General features: G+C 40.1%; 1 protein-coding gene and 1 pseudogene across 1 annotated transcript; both read right to left on the bottom strand.

Moving 5' to 3' along the window:
- Window positions 1-640: 640 nt before the first annotated feature.
- Window positions 641-3,347, bottom strand: LOC135534805 (granzyme B-like). Its single transcript, XM_064961644.1, has 3 exons — window positions 3,240-3,347; window positions 1,622-1,742; window positions 641-1,128 (listed from the first exon to the last, which is right to left on the bottom strand). Exons 1-3 carry the CDS (start codon window positions 3,283-3,285, stop codon window positions 861-863), a joined length of 435 nt encoding a protein of 144 aa, XP_064817716.1. The 5' UTR covers window positions 3,286-3,347; the 3' UTR covers window positions 641-860.
- A 9,520-nt stretch (window positions 3,348-12,867) lies between these two features.
- On the bottom strand, window positions 12,868-16,446 carry LOC135534806 (granzyme B-like; annotated as a pseudogene).
- Between the last annotated feature and the right edge of the window lie 6,834 nt (window positions 16,447-23,280).

Here is a 23,280-nt window from a genome sequence, read left to right as displayed (position 1 = left end):
ACACACACACACACACACACACGCAAACACACACACACACACGCAAACACACACACACACGCAAACACACACACACACGCACACACACACACGCACACACGCACACACACACACACACACACACACACACACACACACGCAACACACACACACACACACGCACACGCAAACACACACACGCACACGCACACACGCAAACACACACGCACATGCACACGCGCACGCGCACGCACATGCGCACGCACGCACACACACACACACACACACTCCCTCTCTGTCTGTTTGTCTCTGTCTCTTTCTCTCTGTCTCTCTTTCTCTCTCTAACAACTATGAACGGATAAAGGTTTAGCTTTATCAGAAACTTGTCCTCTATCCAGGGCATGATGAGAAGTGTATTTATGCAGGAATAGATACTCATTATGTTAGTACACTCTAGCATCAATGTACTTCCTAGTCCTTTATTACTGCTTGTTTAAAGACATGTTGGCACCATATCCGTGCAACACCTCTTTAATCCAGGGCATGAAGAAAGAGATTTTCATGAACACATGAGGATATTGGGAATCATCACATCTCTCATGATAATTAAAAGCAACGATACCCTGTGCCTTGTTGTTACAAATAAGAGGTCCTCCTGAATCTCCCTGGAACACAGAACAACAGGAATTAGAGAAGAGACATACAGAAGTGAGATTGTGAAAGGAGAATAAGTGAACACTTCAACGTCTGTTTTAGTGTTTCAGTACAGTAATGTTACACAGAAATAAACACTGCTTATCTGATCAACTAAAACCTGTACTGGCTGTCCTCTACAACGTGTTGCTTCTACTATTACTATAATCATTTGATCCAAATTTAATTTAGTTACCTGACAAAATCCTTTTCCCTCCGGTAGTACGAGTGCACATCATTTGTTTTTTGTCAAAGTATTTCTGCCATATCCTCTTGCATTCAGAGTCATCCTCCACCGTCACTGCCACTTCCATTAAAACGCCAGAACCCTGGTTGTTGTTCGAATAGGTCTTGCCCCAACCAGCTACGGAGCATTTGGGGGATGCTGGGATATGTTCATCCTCCTTTGGGAGTCCAGTGACCGTCACATACTCGGTTAGGACGAGCTGTGGTCCTTAACTACGAGGAAATCAAATCAAATAATTACATTCTATTTGTATAATTCAGAATAAACCTTGAATAAAACGGTATAAATATTCATGTCAGTGAATATAATCAGTATCAATTGAATGCGTTCCTTAAAGTTCATAGGAAATAAGTAGTATATAGTGTAGAAAGGAGACATCAGGGGTGTCTTGAAGAACCTTCAGTAGCATGACGTCATAACTGATCTGCGTTGCATTCTCATGTAATGGATGCCGATGGTAATGGGACACCTGGAATCTTCTGACAATCTTCTTCAACTTCTTAAGTCGTGGCTCCAAGCAACCGCCGTTAAAGGATAAGCCCTAACAGAAAATCAAAACGGGTCGCAAGACATAGAATGCAATAGAACAATTCCTCAAGAGACGTAACAAGATGCGACAAAACAAACAGTATCTGATTCATTTGTTGTCTACGTACAAAAACAAAAACTCACTTCCTTAAGCAGTGTGGCTGAAGTCAGGACAAAGTCTCCCGGATGAGCATTCCTCCACAAACATGGTGTCCTCTGTGTTGCAGAGAGACCATATAGGGCCTTGAGTGGGGCTTGGCCATCTTACCACCCACAATACCACTCTCAGAGGCTCCTTTGTAAGGAGGAGGAAAGAGGATACCATGTTAACTATGTCTTCTGGGACACACAAGGACCAAAAAATAACAACATCATTTGTGGTCAATTTGGTTAACAATTAGCTACATCCTTTACTGTCTGCTACCAAGTGATTATTTTTAGGGAATAATCAGCTGTACTCTTCTTTACTAGCTGGTTCTCTGTAGAGAATAATCAGCTATACCTTCTTTACACACTGGTTCTTATATAGAGAATAATCAGCTATACCTTCTTTACACACTGGTTCTTATATAGAGAATAATCAGCTATACCTTCTTTACTAGCTGGTTCTTATATAGAGAATAATCAGCTATACCTTCTTTACTAGCTGGTTCTTATATAGAGAATAATCAGCTATACCTTCTTTACTAGCTGGTTCTTATATAGAGAATAATCAGCTGTACTGTAACAGCGTTCTTTGTTTGTTGAATGAGAGTCGGACCGAAATGCAGCGTGGTGGTTACTCATGTCTTTAATGAAGAAAAACGGAACGATACATGAAATAACTAATAAATACAAAAACAACAAACGGAACGTGAAACCTATTACAGCCTATCTGGTGAACACTACACAGAGACAGGAACAATCACCCACGAAATACACAATGAAACCCAGGCTACTTCAAATACGGTTCCCCATCAGAGACAACAAGAATCACCTGACTCTGATTGAGAACCGCCTCAGGCAGCCAAACCTAAACTAAACACACCCCTAATCAACCACAATCCCAATGCCTACAAAAACCCCAATACAACAACACAATAACATAAACCCATGTCACACCCTGGCCTGACCAACTAATTAACTAAAACACAAAATACTAAGACCAAGGCGTGACATGTACCTTCTTTACTAGCTGGTTCTTATATAGAGAATAATCAGCTATACCTTCTTTACTAGCTGGTTCTTATATAGAGAATAATCAGTTATATCTTCTTTGCTAGCTGGTTCTTATATAGAGAATAATCAGCTGTACCTTCTTTACTAGCTGGTTCTTATATAGAGAATAATCAGCTATACCTTCTTTACACACTGGTTCTTATATAGAGAATAATCAGTTATACCTTCTTTGCTAGCTGGTTCTTATATAGAGAATAATCAGCTGTACCTTCTTTACACACTGGTTCTTATATAGAGAATAATCAGCTATACCTTCTTTACTCACTTTACTCTTATACAGAGAATAATGAGCTGTACCTTCTTTACTCACTGGTTCTTATATAGAGAATAATCAGCTATACCTTCTTTACACACTGGTTCTTATATAGAGAATAATCAGCTATACCTTCTTTACTCACTGGTTCTTATATAGAGAATAATCAGCTATACCTTCTTTACTAGCTGGTTCTTATATAGAGAATAATCAGCTATACCTTCTTTACTCGCTGGTTCTTATATAGAGAATAATCAGCTGTACTTTCTTTACTTCACTGGTTCTTCGTAGATATATAATGTATAGAATAGATCAACTCACCAGCAGAGGAAAGGAGTTGGAGGAGGATGAGGAGGTGCAGGTACATGGTGGTGGACTGGCAGAGATCTAGATGATTAGAGAGACTGCAGGTTTCTCCTCTCTATATAAGCCACATTTTAAAACCGCCCCTTCCCCCTTTCCCTCTCCATTCCCCCACATACACTTATTCATACTGAAAGTGAAAGCTGAGGTAAGGTGAGATGGAGTGGAAATATCACACATTTTTAAGTTGGTTGTAAGTGGCCTCAGATGATCCATACAAAAGAAGGCACCTTTTAAAATAGAGTACATCATGTCTCTTTAGAATGTCATTCATGGCATTCATGTCCCTAACCTGCCAGGACCACAACAGGAACAAGAACATTAGAAATTCAACCAATAATTACCTTTCGTACCTACCTCACTGAGCACTTTGTTACGAAGAAAATGCATTTTGACACAAATGTAACGTCTAACTTGCGCCAAAATGGTTTGTAGTTGTAAATCCCAGGTTACACAGCTGTAACACACGATGGGGTATGGTGTGGGCAGGGATTTTTCCTACAACCAATCATGTGTGTCAATTTTTCTTTAGGAACCAATCAGGTGAGGTGTTGTCTCTCTATATATAGGCCTACCTCCTTTCCAACCCCCACCTTCCTCCTTCCACACCCCTCCCTCCCTACATACACACACACACACACACACACACACACACACACACACACACACACACACACACACACACACACACACACACACACACACACACACACACACACACACACACACAGTGAAAGGGGTCTGGTGGTCTAGCAGACTATTCATACTGAAAGTGAGGTAAAAGTAGATGGAGTGGAAATATCACTAATTTTAAGTCGATTGTCAGTGGTAAGTGGTCTCAGATGAAGCAGAAATAAGCTTGTTAAATAAAGTTAAGGACCATCTGAATGTCTGCTCACATATCCTCCTTTTCTTTCCATTCATGTCCCTAACTAGCCTGTCAGGACCTAAACCGAAACAAGACTAGGATGTTTTAAAATCCTTCGCTTTTATCAAATTGAACTTTCTTAGACGATGAGCGTGGAAAGCATATGTATACAAAAATGATTACATGATTACGTGATTACATGATTACATGATTACATGATTATATGACTTCAAGATTACATGATTATATGATTACAAACACTGATTTTGCTTTTAGCCACACAAGTTTACACTCCAGCCCAGTACAATACATTCATAAACCAGTATAGTACAATATATTCATAACCCAGTACAGTACAGTAGGTCAACAGTACAGTACAGTACAGTAGGTCAACAGTACAGTACAGTACAGTACAGTAGGTCAACAGTACAGTAGGTCAACAGTACAGTACAGTAGGTCAACAGTACAGTATAGTATAGTACAGTAGGTCAACAGTACAGTAGGTCAACAGTACAGTACAGTAGGTCAACAGTACAGTATAGTATAGTACAGTAGGTCAACAGTACAGTAGGTCAACAGTACAGTATAGTACAGTACAGTAGGTCAACAGTACAGTAGGTCAACAGTACAGTACAGTAGGTCAACAGTACAGTACAGTACAGTAGGTCAACAGTACAGTACAGTACAGTACAGTAGGTCAACAGTACAGTACAGTACAGTAGGTCAACAGTACAGTATAGTACAGTACAGTAGGTCAACAGTACAGTAGGTCAACAGTACAGTACAGTAGGTCAACAGTACAGTATAGTATAGTACAGTAGGTCAACAGTACAGTAGGTCAACAGTACAGTAGGTCAACAGTACAGTATAGTACAGTACAGTAGGTCAACAGTACAGTAGGTCAACAGTACAGTACAGTAGGTCAACAGTACAGTACAGTAGGTCAACAGTACAGTAGGTCAACAGTACAGTACAGTAGGTCAACAGTACAGTACAGTACAGTAGGTCAACAGTACAGTAGGTCAACAGTACAGTAGGTCAACAGTACAGTATAGTACAGTACGGTAGGTCAACAGTACAGCAGGTCAACAGTACAGTACAGTAGGTCAACAGTACAGTACAGTAGGTCAACAGTACAGTAGAGTACAGTAGGTCAACAGTACAGTATAGTACAGTACGGTAGGTCAACAGTACAGTACAGTAGGTCAACAGTACAGTACAGTAGGTCAACAGTACAGTACATTACAGTACAGTAGGTCAACAGTACAGTACAGTAGGTCAACAGTAGAGTACAGTAGGGTCAACAGTACAGTACAGTACAGTACGGTAGGTCAACAGTACAGTACAGTACAGTAGGTCAACAGTACAGTACAGTAGGTCAACAGTACAGTACAGTACAGTACAGTACAGTAGGTCAACAGTACAGTAGGTCAACAGTACAGTAGGTCAACAGTACAGTATAGTACAGTACGGTAGGTCAACAGTACAGTAGGTCAACAGTACAGTACGGTAGTTCAACAGTACAGTACGGTAGGTCAACAGTACAGTACAGTAGGTCAACAGTACAGTACATTACAGTACAGTAGGTCAACAGTACAGTACAGTAGGTCAACAGTACAGTACAGTAGGTCAACAGTAGAGTACAGTAGGTCAACAGTAGAGTACAGTAGGTCAACAGTACAGTACAGTAGGTCAACAGTACAGTACATTACAGTAGGTCAACAGTACAGTACAGTAGGTCAACAGTATAGTACAGTAGGTCAACAGTACAGTACAGTAGGTCAACAGTACAGTAGGTCAACAGTACAGTACAGTAGGTCAACAGTACAGTACAGTATATCAACAGTACAGTACAGTACAGTATGTCAACAGTACAGTACAGTAGGTCAACAGTACAGTACAGTACAGTACAGTAGGTCAACAGTACAGTACAGTAGGTCAACAGTACAGTACAGTACAGTACAGTAGGTCAACAGTACAGTAGGTCAACAGTACAGTAGGTCAACAGTACAGTACAGTTGGTCAACATTCCAGTATAGTACAATAGGTCAACCATACAGTATATTACAGTGGGTCAACAGTACAGTACAGGATGGTAGGTCAATAGTGGACCGAGTTGCGCAGCGCTTCTGCATCTGCAGTACTCATGGCATTACTACAGACCCGGGTTCGATCTCCGGCTCCCAATCACTAATTAACCCAATCAATAATTAACATCACTAGGTAGGGGCACTATTTTCACCTCTAGATGAAAAGCGTGCCTAAAGTTAACTGCCTGCTACTCAGGCCTAGAAGCTAGGATATGCATATAATGAGTAGATATGGATAGAAGACAATCCTAAGTTTCTAAAACTATTACAATAGTGTCTGTGAGTATAACAGAACTGAAATGGCAGGCGAAAACCTGAGATAAATCCATCCAGGAAGTGGGATTTTGTTATGTTTGTAGTTTTTCATCTTTCTTGTTTTCCTTTTATATTGACAAATCTTTTGTCCGGTTGAAATATTATTGATTACTATGACTAAAAAACAACCTGAGGATTGATTATAAACATTGTTTAACATGTTTCTACAAACTTTACTGATACGTCCAGATTTTTCGTCTGCCTGTTGTGACTGCCTTTGAGGCTGTGGATTACTCAACAAAACACGCAAACAAAACTGAGGTTTTTGAATATAAAGAGGACTTTATCGAACAAAATAAACATTTATTGAGTAAATGGGAGTCTTGTGAGAGCAAACATATGAAGATCATCAAAGGTAAGTGATTCATTTTATCGTTATTTCTGACTTGTGTAACTCCTCTACTTGGCTGGTAACTGTTTGTAATGATTTGTCTGCTGGGCGCTGTTCTCAGATAATCGCATGGTATGCTTTCACCGTAAAGCCTTTTTGAAATCAGACAACGTGGTTGGATTAAAAAGAAGTTAATATTTAAACCGATGTACAACACTTGTATGTTTTATGAATTTTTATAATGATTATTTCTGTTTTTGAATATGGTGCTCTGCAATTTCACTGGATGTTGGCCAGATGGGACGCTCCTCGTCCCACACCCCCTAGAGAGGTTAACCTCTTACATCTATGGGGGCGCTATTTCATTTTTGGATGAAAAACGTTCCCGTTTTAAACAAGATATTTTGTCACAAAAAGATGCTCGACTATGCATATAATTGATAGCTTTCGAAAGAAAACACTCTGACGTGTCCAGAACTACCAAGATATTCTCTGTGCGTGCCCTAGAACGTGAGCTTCAGGCAAAACCAAGATGAGATGGCATCCAGGAAATGAGCAGGATTTTTGAGGCTCTGTTTTCCATTGTCTCCTTATATGGCTGTGAATGCGAGAGGAATGAGCCTGCCCTTTCTGTCGTTTCCCCAAGGTGTCTGCAGCATTGTGACGTATTTGTAGGCAGATCATTGGAAGATTGACCATAAGAGACCACATTTACCAGGTGTCCGCCCGGTGTCCTGCGCCGAAATTGGTGCGCAAAAGTCACCTGCCAGTATTTTTCCATGGGATACAGAGAGGAAAGCAAGCTTCCACGAACTGCATATCAATGAAGAGATATGTGAAAAAACACCTTGAGGATTGATTCCAAACAACGTTTGCCATGTTTCGGTCGATATTATGTAGTTAATACGGAAAAAGTTTTACGTTGTAGGTGACTGAATTTTCGGTTCGTTTCGGTAGCCAGACGCAATGTAGAAAACGGAACGATTTCTCCTACACACAGACGCTTTCAGGAAAAACTGCGCATTTGGTATGTAACTGAGAATCTCCTCATTGAAAACATCAGAAGCTCTTCAAAGGTAAATGATTTTATTTATTTGGTTATCTGGTTTTTGTGAAAATGTTGCGTGCTAAATGCTACTCAAAATGCTATGCTAGCTTTGCATACTCTTACACAAATTTGTCAATTTCTATGGTTCAAAAGCATATTTTGAAAATCTGAGATGACAGTGTTGTTAAGAAAAGGCTAAGCTTGAGAGCAGACGCATTATTTTCATTTTATTTGCGATTTTCAGAAATCGTTAACGTTGCGTTATGCTAATGAGCCTGAGGCTTTAGTCACAATCCCAGATCCGGTATGGGGAGTTTCAAGAAGTTAACAGACCTTTTCCAGCCAAAACTCTAACACGTTCGAAAAAGTGAATAGTGGAACAATATTTCTAACATAAGAATGCTGAGAATGGTCAGTGGGGAGCTGTAGAAAACTAATGTCGGGTTTTCATTTTGTGACGTCATTAAAAATTGTAAGGACGAAATACTGTCACTTGGAAAGTATATCCCATTAATCTGTCAAGTTTCCATCCATAAAATGAAAAAGGATGAACGTATTTTTGTTAATAAGATAGGCATGTGATTTTAGGAGTCATAAGAGATAACTTGCAATCATATCCTTTGCACAGTAAGTAGCCACACCCAGTAAGTAGCCACACCCAGTAAGTAGCCACACCCAGTAAGTAGCCACACCCAGTAAGTTGCCACACCCAGAGTGAGGTCACAAGAGCATGTCAGCCTGATGGAACCGTCCTTTTCCACCAGCTTAAAAGAACTGGATAAGAATGAACATTTCAGACCAGAACATTGGCAGGTTGCGGGTGTTGTGTGTAAAGTTGTCTGAATCCTGAATAATCAACACGAGGTGTAGGCAAGAAGCTCAACTCGCAGACAATCACTGGTAAGGCTGATTAGCTGTCCTAAGTCAAATATTGAGAAAAGCAAATCTTAGAGGGACCACCATTCTACTCTTCAAACCATCCCATCTTACTACGAGTCTCAAATCACTGGATTCCTACCATCAACACCAATGGGAACCGTCAACACAACTGTCTGTCTATCTTCCAGAGTGAACAACAGTAGAAGAGATGTTCCCGGACGCTTTCGGACAATCAGAGCCTTACAAGCGTGCCGCTGAAAGGCCAACCCACATCCTTTCTAAGCAGGGCTGGTTCTGACAGAGATAAACGATAAACAAAGGCACTCACATGTAAATACATTCATGATTTCTTATTCCCGGACGGGCGGCTGTTCGTGTGCAAAATACATGATTCATGTGAGAATAGTTCTAAAATGTGTCCATGATGAGTGTCCCTTTTGTCTTTTCACGTGGCTGAGGGTGTGCACCTCGTTATTTATCTCCGGTAATGAACATACTACATTCCGTCTTAAATTTTATTGTTTATTTACATATTAGGGTACCTGAGGATTTATTAGAAACGGTGTTTGACTTGTTTGGATGAAGTTTATTGGTAACTTTTGGGATTCCTTTGTATGCATGCTGAACGAGGGAAACCAGCGGATCAAGCACGCCAACTAACTTCTAACTTCTATAACTTTTTTGTGATATGAAAAAGGACTTTATCGAACAAAACAACCATTTGTTATGTAGCTGGGACCCTTGGGATTGCATACAGAGGAAGATCATCAAAGGTAAGTGATTTATTTTATCGCTATTTCTGACATTTGTGATGCCTCTGCTTGTTTGGAAAATGTTTGTAATGCTTTTGTATGCGGGGCGCGGTCCTCAGGTAATCGCACGGTATGTTTTCACCATAAAGCTTTTTTGAAATCTGACAAAGTGGCTGGATTAACAAGACGTTAAGCTTTTAAATGATGTAAGACACTTATATTTTCATGAATGGTTAATATTACGAATTTTGTATTTTGAATTTCGCTTTATGCAATTTCACCGGATGCTGTCGAGGTGGGGCGCGAGCGGCACACCTCGACCTAAGAGGTAATAAATGGCCATGTGCTCTTATAATCTCCACCCAGCACAGTCAGAAGAGACTGGCCTTGCCTCACAGCCTGGTTCCTCTCTAGGTTTCTTCCCAGGTTCCTGCCTTGCTAGGGAGTTCAAACCCCTTCAGAGTCTGGTTCCTCTCTAGGTTTCTTCCTAGGTTCCGGCCTTTCTAGGTAGTTTAAACCCCCTCACAGCCTGGTTCCTCTCTAGGTTTCTTCCTAGGTTCCAGCCTTTCTAGGGAGTTCAAACCCCCTCACAGCCTGGTTCCTCTCTAGGTTTCTTCCTAGTTTCTGCCTTTCTAGGGAGTTCAAAACCCCTCACAGCCTGGTTCCTCTCTACTTTTCTTCCTAGGTTCCTGCCTTTCTAGGGAGTTCAAACCCCCTCACAGCCTGGTTCCTCTCTAGGTTTCTTCCTAGGTTCCAGCCTTTCTAGGGAGTTCAAACCCCCTCACAGCCTGGTTCCTCTCTAGGTTTCTTCCTAGGTTCCAGCCTTTCTAGGGAGTTCAAACCCCCCACAGCCTGGTTCCTCTCTAGGTTTCTTCCTAGGTTCCAGCCTTTCTAGGGAGTTCAAACCCCTCACAGCCTGGTTCCTCTCTAGGTTTCTTCCTAGGTTCCTGCCTTTCTAGGGAGTTCAAACCCCTCACAGCCTGGTTCCTCTCTAGGTTTCTTCCTAGGTTCCGGCCTTTCTAGGTAGTTTAAACCCCCTCACAGCCTGGTTCCTCTCTAGGTTTCTTCCTAGGTTCCAGCCTTTCTAGGGAGTTCAAACCCCCTCACAGCCTGGTTCCTCTCTAGGTTTCTTCCTAGGTTCCAGCCTTTCTAGGGAGTTCAAACCCCTCACAGCCTGGTTCCTCTCTAGGTTTCTTCCTAGGTTCCAGCCTTTCTAGGGAGTTCAAACCCCTCACAGCCTGGTTCCTCTCTAGGTTTCTTCCTAGGTTCCTGCCTTTCTAGGGAGTTCAAACCCCCTCACAGCCTGGTTCCTCTCTAGGTTTCTTCCTAGGTTCCGGCCTTTCTAGGTAGTTTAAACCCCCTCACAGCCTGGTTCCTCTCTAGGTTTCTTCCTTGGTTCCTGCCTTTCTAGGGAGTTCTAATCCCCTCAGAGCACAGTTGGTCAACAGTACAGTACATAAAAGTCGCTCAACATTACAGTACAGGACAGGATAGTAAGTCAACAGTACAGTACAGAACATTAGGTCAGAAGTACACAGTGGTTAATTTGAGCCGGCAGGAAACAGGACCCGACACCTGTCTGTTTCTGTTCCGGGAACCGATTTGGCCGGATTCAGCATCTCTTGTGGCATGAAAAGTAATAGTCACTTTCTACAATGTAAAAAAATGTGAATAAAGGCGATCAAAGTTCATTCGAGTTTCCTTTTCGTTATTTAGATTTACTGCCTGGGCCTATTTTAAGAGTTGATTTGGGTTGGCCCGGGCTTACGGTTTGCGTAACATTGTAAGCTATATTTGGGACCAACGTGTTGCCATGGCTACGTGAGAAGCTCACCTGTATCTCTCACAGATCAACTCTCATCTCTCCAGCGTTTCATTGAATCATTTTTTCCTTTCTAGAATCATAGCCGAGCGGCTCGGTGGATGTGAGAGGATGTACTTTTCTCAGCTACTCGCCAGAGCGTTGAAACATTTAATTTGTTTGTTCCAAAACAAACAGATCAAAATACCACTCTATAACCTGAGACTCCAGACTCTGTCACTCACAGAGGAGAGGTGAAAGAAGGTGAGAAAGAGTGTGAAAGACCTGCAAATGTCACCGCAAAGTTGTTTCTGGAGAATGTATTGCCTAGCAACAGAGACCACGTTGAGCTGGGTGGGCTTTAGGGTCCTGTCTATTTCTGAGACGGTGTTGGTTCACAGAACAACAACAGGAAACGCATAGAGGTGGATGGTGGTTTCTCAATAACTAGGTCAGAGGTACACAAATATGACAGGTTTCAGTGGAACAGAAGAGGACAGGCTACACAATCTTAGACACACACACACACACACACACACACACACACACACACACACACACACACACACACACACACACACACACACACACACACACACACACACACACACACACACAGGGTCGAAAGTCCATACAGTCATCTATGGTCATTTTGCTGTATTTCAGCCTGCATTTTAAATTGATTGAATTGTGTGTCACTGGCCTACACACAATATCCCATGACGTCAAAGGGGAATTTTGTTTTTTGAACATTTTAGAAATTAATTAAATTGTGAAGCTGACATGTCTTGAATCAACGAGTATTCAACCCCCTTTGTTAAGGCAAGCCTAAATAAGTTCAGCACATGCAAAATCCTAGAGGAAAACCTGGTTCAGTCTGCTTTCCAACACACTGGGAGATGAATTCACCTTCCACCTGGACAATAACCTGAAACACAATTCCAAATCTATACGGGAGTTGCATACCAACATGACTTTGAATGTTCCTGAGTGACAGAGTTAAAGTTTTGTCTTAAATCAGCTTGAACATATATTGCAAGACTTGCAAATGGCTGTCTTTCAATGACCAACAATCAACTTGACAGAGCTTGAAGAATTTTTTAAAGAATAATGGGGAAATATTGTAACAGTCTAATGAAAGATAACTCTGGATTTACAGTCTAATAAAATATAACCCTGGATTTACAGTCTAATTAAGTATACATCTGTATTTAAAAAGTATTTATGTACAACTGCCCTACATTATTGTCAAATCACATTCATCTAACTTCAAAAGATTCATCTTTTCAAGATTAATCTTTTCAAGCATTCTGTTACATTTTCCCAGACTAAATAAGTGGTTTGCTTTGGGAGATGATATGGATGCGTGTGGCATTTAATTCATCATTGTATTAGGGGTAAATTAAAGGATTGATGCACACAATGACTAAGCATTGACAATATTTTAAAATCACTAGTTAATTAACAAATACAAATATTTGAAAAATTATATTATCCTAAAGTACAAAAATGTATTTTTTATTTACAAATGTTACATGGGTTCAACATGCAAAATATTAACCACTGAGTCACAAAGGTTTGGCTTTAGAAAACGTAACATTTCATTGCAGTAAAAGCTGTAATTGATTAATAAAAAAATAAAAAAAACAGAGAATGTGGGACATGCCATTACTGTACAGCTCCACCAATCAAAACTGAAAGAAAAAAATACACACAATGTTCCTTATTAAGCAGACCTCTACAGGTAACTGCCAAAGTAAAGGAAACACCAACACAAAGTGTCTTAATAGAGTTGTTGGGCCACCAGAACAACTTCAACCCACCTTGACATAGATTCTACACGTGTCTGGAACTCTATTGGAGGGATCATTCTTCCCACGAGAAATTTACATAGATTTACATAGATTCTACAACTGTCTGGAACTCTATTGGAGGGATGTGACATCATTCTTCCACGAGAAATGCCATCATTTGGTGTTTTGTTGACAGTGGGGAAAAACGCTGGTCTCAGGCGCCGTTCCACAATCTCCCGTAAAGTGTTCAATTGGGTTTAGATCTGGTGACTGAGACGGCTATGACATATGGTTTACATAGTTTTTCATGCTCATCAAATCATTCAGTGACCACTCGTGCCCTGTGGATGGCGGCATTGTCATCCTATGTATTCATTGCCATGGTAGCCAAAATAATGGACTGCCCAGCATTTTTCTACATATGACCATAATCATGATGTTAATTGCTTCATCAACTCAGGAACCACACCTTTGTGGAAGTGTATGTTTCAAAATCATTTTTATCCCTCATTTACTCAAGAGTTTCCACTATTTTGTCAGTTACCTGTATATTCGTACACAACAAGTTATGCATTTATGATATATCTATTTATGCATGCATTATTTTTATATGAATGTATATCTATTTTTAAAGCTATCCATTAATCACCTCTTCAATCCAGGACTTAAAGAAGGAAAGATTTATGTAAACACGGGGGAATCTACCATCATCACATTTCAGTGGATTACTGAAAAGAAGCAACAATACCATGTGCCACGTTCTTGTTCTTGCAAATAACAGGTCCACCTGAATCTCCCTGGGAAACATTAAAACAAACATTTGTAAGTAAGTAGCAGTATTGTACATACTGCTGGAACCGAAAAAGGAGAGCTCATCTTTTTTTCTCCAACTAACACCTCTTATCATTCCGTGTTGTTTGAAACTGTACTTGTCAAATTTATTTGATTCAAAAATGTACTTGAATCAAATATTTACTTGATTCAAATATTTACTTGATTCAAAAAATGTACTTGATTCAAAAATGTACTTGATTCAAATATGTGTAATTTACCTGACAAAAGCCTTTCTGTCCGTCATCAGTGCATATCATTTGGCTACTTATAAAGTCATCTTTCCACTTCTTTACGCATTCAAAGTTGAACTGCATTGTGACTTCAACTTCCATCAATACATCTGCAACACCAGATGTTTTATCTGGTGAAGTCTTGCCCCAGCCAGTGACAGAGCACTTGGTTCTGGCTGGGATACGTTTATCTTTATTGGGTAGTCCAATGACCTTCACATACTCGTTCAGAACGGCGTTGGTATGTAACTGTAAAAGATAAACATTGTACGAATTAGATTCTAATGAACCACTTAAAAACAGGTAGAAGCTATGGATGAAATGGGGGGTAAATATAATATCTACAAGTATCACTTGACCAGCTAAGGTGGAACAAAGAGCCAAAAGTGTCTCACGAGACAGATTTTAATGATGTTGATGTCTGTAAGCAGGACATTGTGATAAAATAATATTAGGGAGTTTACCGTCCTAACAAAAAAAACATTAAGAATAGAGAATAGAGAAATATGTCTGAGACACACCTTCAGTAGCATGATGTCGTAACTTAACTGCGTTATATTCTCATGTAAGGGATGCCGATGGTAATGTGACACTTTCCTCTCTTGCCGACTCTTCTTCTCTTCTTTGGTTAGGTTGTGAGCTCCAAGAACCACCGTTAAAGGATATTCTCTAAAAAAAACAAATCGAAACGAGTCTCATTAAACCACAAGACAGTCAACATACTCATAGATGCCCCTTCAAGAGACATGTAACACGATGCATTTGTATTCGTTGTTGACTCACCTCCTTAAGCAGTGTGCTGAAGTCAGGACAAAGTCCTCCCGGATCAGCATTCCTCCACAAACATGGTGTCCTCTGTGTTGCAGAGAGACCATATAGGGCCTTGAGTGGGGCTTAGCCATCTTACCACCCACAATACCACTCTCAGAGGCTCCTTGGAAGTAGGAGGAAAGAGGATACCATGTTAACTATGTCTTCTGGGACACACAAGGACCAAAAAAAATAACAACATCATTTGTGGTCAATTTGGTTAACAATTAGCTACATCCTTTACTGTCTGCTACCAAGTGATTATTTTTAGGGAATAACCAGCTTTACCTTCTTTGCTAGCTGGTTCTTATATAGAGAATAATCAGTTATACCTTCTGTACTAGCTGGTTCTTATATAGAGAATAATCAGCTATACCTTCTTTACTAGCTGGTTCTTATATAGAGAATAATCAGTTATACCTTCTTTACTAGCTGGTTCTTATATAGACAATAATCAGCTATACCTTCTTTACTAGCTGGTTCTTATATAGAGAATAATCAGTTATACCTTCTGTACTAGCTGGTTCTTATATAGAGAATAATCAGCTGTACCTTCTTTACTAGCTGGTTCTTATATAGAGAATAATCAGCTATACCTTCTTTACTAGCTGGTTCTTATATAGAGAATAATCAGCTATACCTTCTTTGCTAGCTGGTTCTTATATAGAGAATAATCAGCTATACCTTCTTTGCTAGCTGGTTCTTATATAGAGAATAATCAGCTATACCTTCTTTGCTAGCTGGTTCTTATATAGAGAATAATCAGTTATACCTTCTTTGCTAGCTGGTTCTTATATAGAGAATAATCAGCTATACCTTCTTTACTAGCTGGTTCTTATATAGAGAATAATCAGTTATACCTTCTGTACTAGCTGGTTCTTATATAGAGAATAATCAGCTATACCTTCTTTACTAGCTGGTTCTTATATAGATAATAATCAGCTATACCTTCTTTACTAGCTGGTTCTTATATAGATAATAATCAGCTATACCTTCTTTACTAGCTGGTTCTTATATAGAGAATAATCAGCTATACCTTCTGTACTAGCTGGTTCTTATATAGAGAATAATCAGCTATACCTTCTTTACTCGCTGGTTCTTATATAGAGAATAATCAGTTATACCTTCTGTACTAGCTGGTTCTTATATAGATAATAATCAGCTATACCTTCTTTACTAGCTGGTTCTTATATAGAGAATAATCAGTTATACCTTCTGTACTAGCTGGTTCTTATATAGATAATAATCAGCTTTACCTTCTTTACTAGCTGGTTCTTACATAGAGAATAATCAGCTATACCTTCTTTACTAGCTGGTTCTTTGTAGATATATAATGTATAGAATAGATCAACTCACCAGCAGAGGAAAGGAGTTGGAGGAGGATGAGGAGGTGCAGGTACATGGTGGTGGACTGGCAGAGATCTAGATGATTTGAGAGACTGCAGGTTTCTCCTCTCTATATAAACCACATTTACATCACCCCCCCTTCCATACTACCCACATACACAGCAAGAAGGGGTCTGGTGGTCTAGCAGATTATTCATACTGAAAGTGAGGTAAAAGTAGATGGAGTGGAAATATCACTAATTTTAAGTCGATTGTCAGTGGTAAGTGGTCTCAGATGAAGCAGAAATAAGCTTGTTAAATAAAGTTAAGGACCATCTGAATGTCTGCTCACATATCCTCCTTTTCTTTCCATGCATGTCCCTAACTAGCCTGTCAGGACCTAAACCGAAACAAGACTAGGATGTTTTAAAATCCTTCACTTTTTATCAAATTGAACCATTAACCTCACTACTTTCTGAGACAATGAGTTTGGAAAGCATATTTACAGAAACATTACTACAAATGTTATTTTGCTTTTCGACACACACTGAGTATACAAAATATGAAGAAAACCTTCCATGATTTTGACTGACCAGGTGAATCTATGGTCCCTTATTGATGTCACTTAAATCCAGTTCTATCACTTGCAATAACATCTGCTAACCATGTGTATGTGACCAATACAATTTGATTTGATTTGAGATGAAAGGGAGGAGAAAGATTAGGAGGATTTTTAAACCTTAAGACAATTGAGACATGGATTGTGTATGTGTGCCATTCAGAGGGCAAGACAAAATATTGAAGTGCTTTTGAACAGGGTTATGGTAGTAGGTGACAGGTGCACCGGTTTGAGTGTGTCAAGAACTGCAACCCTGCTGGTCTTTTCACACTCAATAGTTTCCCAGGGCATCCCGGATGGTGCAGTTGTCTAAGGCACTGTCGATAGCTGTGCCACCAGAGATTCTGGGTTTGAGCCCAGGCTCTGTCGCAGCCGGTCGTGACCAGGAGGCCTATGGGGCGGCACACAATTGGCCCAGCGTCATCCGGGTTAGGGAGGGTTTAGCCGGCAGGGATATCCTTGTCTCATCGCGCACTAGTGACTCCTGTGACGGGCCGAGCGCAGTGCACGCTAACCAGGTCGCCAGGTGTTTCCTCCGACACATTGGTGCGGCTGGCTTCCGGGTTGGATGTGCATTGTGTCAAGAAGCAGTGCGGCTTGGTGAATGGGCACATGGCTCTCGACCTCTCCTGAGTCCGCACGGGAGTTGCAGCGATGAGACAAGGCTGTAACTACTACCAATTGGATACCACAAAATTGGGGGGAAATTCCCGTGTGTTTCAAGAATGGTCCACCACCCAAAGGACATCCAGCCAACTTGACACAACTGTGGGAAGCATTGGATTCAACATGGGCGCAGCATTTCTGTGGAACATTTACAACAGTAGGCCAACAGTACAACACAATATACTGTAGTACAGTAGGCCAACAATATAATATACTGTAGTACAGTAGGCCAACAATATAATATACTGTAGTACAGTAGGCCAACAATATAATATACTGTAGTACAGTAGGCCAACAATATAATATACTGTAGTACAGTAGGCCAACAATATAATACACTGTAGTACAGTAGGCCAACACTACAATATACTGTAGTACAGTAGGCCAACAGTACAATACAATATACTGTAGTACAGTAGGCCAACAGTACAACACAATATACTGTAGTACAGTAGGCCAACAGTACAATACAATATACTGTAGTACAGTAGGCCAACACTACAATACAATATACTGTAGTACAGTAGGCCAACAGTACAATACAATATACTGTAGTACAGTAGGCCAACAATATAATATACTGTAGTACAGTAGGCCAACAGTACAATACAATATACTGTAGTACAGTAGGCCAACACTACAATACAATATACTGTAGTACAGTAGGCCAACACTACAACACAATATACTGTAGTACAGTAGGCCAACAATATAATATACTGTAGTACAGTAGGCCAACAGTACAATGCAATATACTGTAGTACAGTAGGTCAACAGTACAATAGTAGGTCAGCAGTTCAGTATTTTAACAGTACAGTACAGTTCAGTACAGTAGGTCAATAATACAGTAGGTCATCAATAGAGTAGGTCAACAGTACAGTAGGTCAACAGAACAGTACAGTAGGTCAACAGTGCAGTAGGTCAACAGTACAGTACAGTTGGTCAACAGGACAGTACAGTACAGTAGGTCAACAGAACAGTACAGTAGGTCAACAGTACAGTAGGTCAACAGAACAGTACAGTAGGTCAACAGTGCAGTAGGTCAACAATACAGTACAGTAGGTCAACAGTACAATACAGTACAGTAGCTCAACAGGACAGTACAGGACAATAGGTCTACAGTACACTAGGTGTACAGTACAGTAGGTCTACTACAGTAGGTTCTCAACAGTATTGTACATTAGGTCCTCAATAGAGTAGTTCAACAATACAGTACAGCACAGTACAGTAGGTCAACAGAACAGTAGGTCAACAGTACAGTAGGTATATAATACAGAACAGTAGGTAAACCCTACAGTACAGTACAGTGCATAGGTCAAAAATACAGTAGGGCAAGTAGGTAGGTTAACTGCACAGTATGTCAACAGTACAGTAGGTCAAGTAGGTAGGTTAACTTGTTATGGCTGCAATCCCTATATCGGGATAAGTGTCATCAACAACTGCTGAATAGCATAGCGCTACATTCAATAAATATTACTACAAGTATTTATATTCATGAAATCACAAGTGCAACCTGTCATGTCAGATTTTGAAATTATGCTTTTCAGCGAAAGCAATCCAAGTGTTTGTGTAAGTTTATCGATCGCACGACAAAACATTATTAAGTACACTTAGCATCAGGAAGCTCGGTCACGAAAATCAGAAAAGCAATCAAATTAATCGTTTACCTTTGATGATCTTCGGATGTTTTCACTCACGAGACTCCCGGTTACACATCAAATGTTCTGTTTGTTCCATAAAGATGATTTTTATATCCAAAATACCTCAGTTTGTTTGTTGCGTTATGTTCAGAAATCCACAGGAAAGAGCGGTCATGACAACGCAGACAAAAATTCCAATTAGTTTCCATAATGTCCACAGAAACATGTCAAACGTTTTTTATAATCAATCCTCAGGTTGTTTTTAAAATATATAATCGATAATATATAAACCGCAAATGTCTTTATCAGTAGGAGAGGAGAGGGGATAACAATGGCTGTCCAAACTCTGTTGCGCAAAACTCATGTGACCACTTGACACGATGTTATCGTTCTGGCTCATTTTTCAAAATAAAACTATGTCTAAAGACTGTTGACACCTTGAGGAAGCGATAGGAAAGGGGATCTGGTTCATATCCAGCAAAGGGAGGCTATGGAACATGGAGTTTTCTAAATAGAAGCCACTTCCAGTTTTGATTTTCCTCAGGGTTTCGCCTGCAATATCAGTTCTGTTATACTTACAGACAATATTTTGACAGTTTTGGAAACTTTAGAGTGTTTTTTATCCAATAATAATAATAATATGCATATATTAGCAACTGAGACTGGGGAGCTGGCCGTTTACAATGGGCACCTTTTCATCCAAGCTACTCAATACTGCCCCTGCAGCCATAAAAAGTTAACTGTACAGTAGGTCAACAGTACAGTAGGTCAACAGTACAGTATAGTAGGTCAACAGTACAGTACGGTAGGTTAACAGTACAGTGCAGTAGGTCAACAGTACAGTAGAGTAGGTTAACTGTACAGTATAGTAGGTCAACAGGACAGTAGAGTAGGTTAACAGTACAATAGGTCAACAGTAGGTCAAATACTGTACTGTAGGTTAACAGTACCGTACAGTAGGTCAACAGTACAGTAGAGTAGGTCAACAGTACAAAAGTCAATAGTAGGTCAAGTACAGTACAGTAGGTTAACAGTATAGTACAGTAGGTTAACAGTACAGTACAGTAAGTTAACAGTACAGTAGAGTAGGTTAACAGTAAAATAGGTCAACAGTAGGTCAAGTACAGTACAGTAGGTCAAGTATAGTACAGTAGGTTAACAGTACAATACAGTAGATCAACAACACAGTAGGTCAAAAGTACAGTAGAAGAGGTCAACAGTACAGTAGAGTAGGTTAACAGTACAGTAGAGTAGGTCAACAGTACAGTACAGTAGGTCAAACCTACATTAGAGTAGAGTAGGTTAACAGTACAGTAGAGTAGGTCAACAGTACAGTAGAGTAGGTCAACAGAACAGTAGAGTAGGTCAACAGTACAGTACAGTAGGTTAACAGTACAATACAGTAGGTTAAACATACAGTGGAGTAGCTGTACAGTAGAGTAGGTCAACAGTATGGTAGAGTAGGTCAACAGTACAGTAGAGTAGAGTAGGTTAACAGTACAATACAGTAGGTCAACATTACAGTAGAGTAGGTCAACAGTACAGTAGAGTAGGTCAACAGTACAGTAGAGTAGGTCAACAGTACAGTACAGTAGAGTAGGTTAACAGTACAGTAGAGAAGGGTAACAGTACAGTAGAGTAGGTCAACAGTACAGTAGAGTAGGTCAACAGTACAGTAGAGTAGGTCAACAGTACAGTACAGTAGAGTAGGTTAACAGTACAGTAGAGAAGGGTAACAGTACAGTAGAGTAGGTTAAAAGTAAAGTACAGAAGGTCAACAGTACAGTAGTGTAGGTCAACAGTACAGTATAGTAGGTCAAACCTACATTAGAGTAGAGTAGGTTAACAGTACAGTAGAGTAGGTCAACAGTACATTACAGTAGGTCAACAGTACAGTACAGTAGGTTAACAGTAGAGTACAGTAGGTTAAACGTACAGTAGAGTAGGTTAACAGTACAGTAGAGTAGGGTAACATCACAGTAGAGTAGGTCAACAGTACAGTAGAGTAGGTCAACAGTACAGTAGAGTAGGTTAACAGTACAGTAGAATAGGTCAACAGTACAATAGAGTAGGTCAACAGTACAGTAGAATAGGTCAACAGTACAATAGAGTAGGTCAACAATACAGTAGTTCAAAAGTACAGTAGAGGAGGTTAACTGTACAGTACAGTAGTGTAGGTCAACAGTACAGTACAGTAGGTCAACAGTACAGTAGAGTAGGTCAACAGTACAGTAGAGTAGAGTAGGTTAACAGTACAGTAGAGAAGGTTAAAAGTACAGTAGAGTAGGTTAACAGTAAAGTACAGTAGGACAACAGTATACTAGAGTAGGTCAACAGTACAGTATAGTAGGTCAAACCTACATTAGAGTATAGTAGGTTAACAGTACAGTAGAGTAGGTCAACAGTAAATTAAAGTAGGTGAACAGTATAGTAGAGTAGGTCAACAGTACAGTAGAATAGGTCAACAGTACAGTGGAGTAGGTCAACAGTACAGTAGAATAGGCCAACAGTACAGTAGAGTAGGTCAACAGTACAGTAGAGTAAGTCAACAGTACAGTAGAGTAGGTCAACAGTACAGTAGAGTAGGTTAACAGTACAGTAGAGTAGGTCAACAGTACAGTAGAGTAGGTCAACAGTACAGTAGAATAGGCCAAAAGTACAGTAGAGTAGGTCAACAGTACAGTAGAGTAGGTTAACAGTACAGTAGAGTAGGTCAACAGTACAGTAGAGTAGGTCAACAGAACAGTAGAATAGGCCAACAGTACAGTAGAGTAGGTCAACAGTACAGTAGAGTTGAGTAGGTCAACAGTACAGTAGAGTTGAGTAGGTTAACAGTACAGTAGAGTAGGGTACCAGTACAGTAGAATAGGCCAACAGTACAGTAGAGTAGGTCAACAGTACAGTAGAGTTGAGTAGGTCAACAGTACAGTAGAGTTGAGTAGGTCAACAGTACAGTAGAGTTGAGTAGGTTAACAGTACAGTAGAGTAGGTCAACAGTCAAGTAGAGTAGGTCAACAGTACAGTAGAGTAGGTTAACAGTACAGTAGAGAAGGTTAACAGTACAGTAGAGTAGGTTAACAGTAAAGTACAGTAGGTCAACAGTACAGTAGAGTAGGTCAACAGTACAGTATAGTAGGTCAAACCTACATTAGAGTAGAGTAGGTTAACAGTACAGTAGAGTAGGTCAACAGTACAGTACAGTAGGTCAACAGTACAGTACAGTAGGTTAATGGTAGAGTACAGTAGGTTAAACGTACAGTAGAGTAGGTTAACAGTACAGTAGAGTAGGGTAACAGTACAGTAGAGTAGGTCAACAGTACAGTAGAGTAGGTCAACAGTACAGTAGAGTAGGTCAACAGTACAGTAGAATAGGTATACAGTAGAGTACGTCAACAGTACAGTAGATTAGGTCAACAGTACAGTAGAGTAGGTTAGCAGTACAGTAGGTTAGGTCAACAGTACAGTAGAGTAGGTTAACATTCCAGTAGAGTAGGTCAACAGTACAGTACAGTATAGTAGGTCAAACCTACATTAGAGTAGAGTAGGTTAACAGTACAGTAGAGTAGGTCAACAGTACAGTCGAGTAGTTCAGCAGTACAGTACAGTAGGTTAAACGTACAGTAGAGTATGTTAACAGTACAGTAGAGTAGGTTAACAGTACAGTAGAGTAGGTTAACAGTACAGTAGAGTAGGTCAACAGTACAGTAGAGTAGGTTAACAGTACAGTAGAATAGGTCAACAGTACAGTAGGTCAAGTACAGTAGAGTAGGTTAACAGTACAATACAGTAGGTCAACAACACAGTAGCTCAAAAGTACAGTAGAGGAGGTTAACAGTACAGTACAGTAGAGTAGGTCAACAGTACAGTAGAGTAGGTCAACAGTACAGTACAGTAGGTCAACAGTACAGTATAGTAGAGTAGGTTAACAGTACAGTAGAGTAGGTCAACAGTACAGTAGAGTAGGTCAACAGTACAGTACAGTAGGTCAACAGTACAG

Source organism: Oncorhynchus masou, unplaced genomic scaffold (assembly GCF_036934945.1).
Source record: "Oncorhynchus masou masou isolate Uvic2021 unplaced genomic scaffold, UVic_Omas_1.1 unplaced_scaffold_3958, whole genome shotgun sequence".
NCBI classification, from domain to species: domain Eukaryota; kingdom Metazoa; phylum Chordata; class Actinopteri; order Salmoniformes; family Salmonidae; genus Oncorhynchus; species Oncorhynchus masou.
This window is presented reverse-complemented; position numbering and strand designations above follow the sequence as displayed.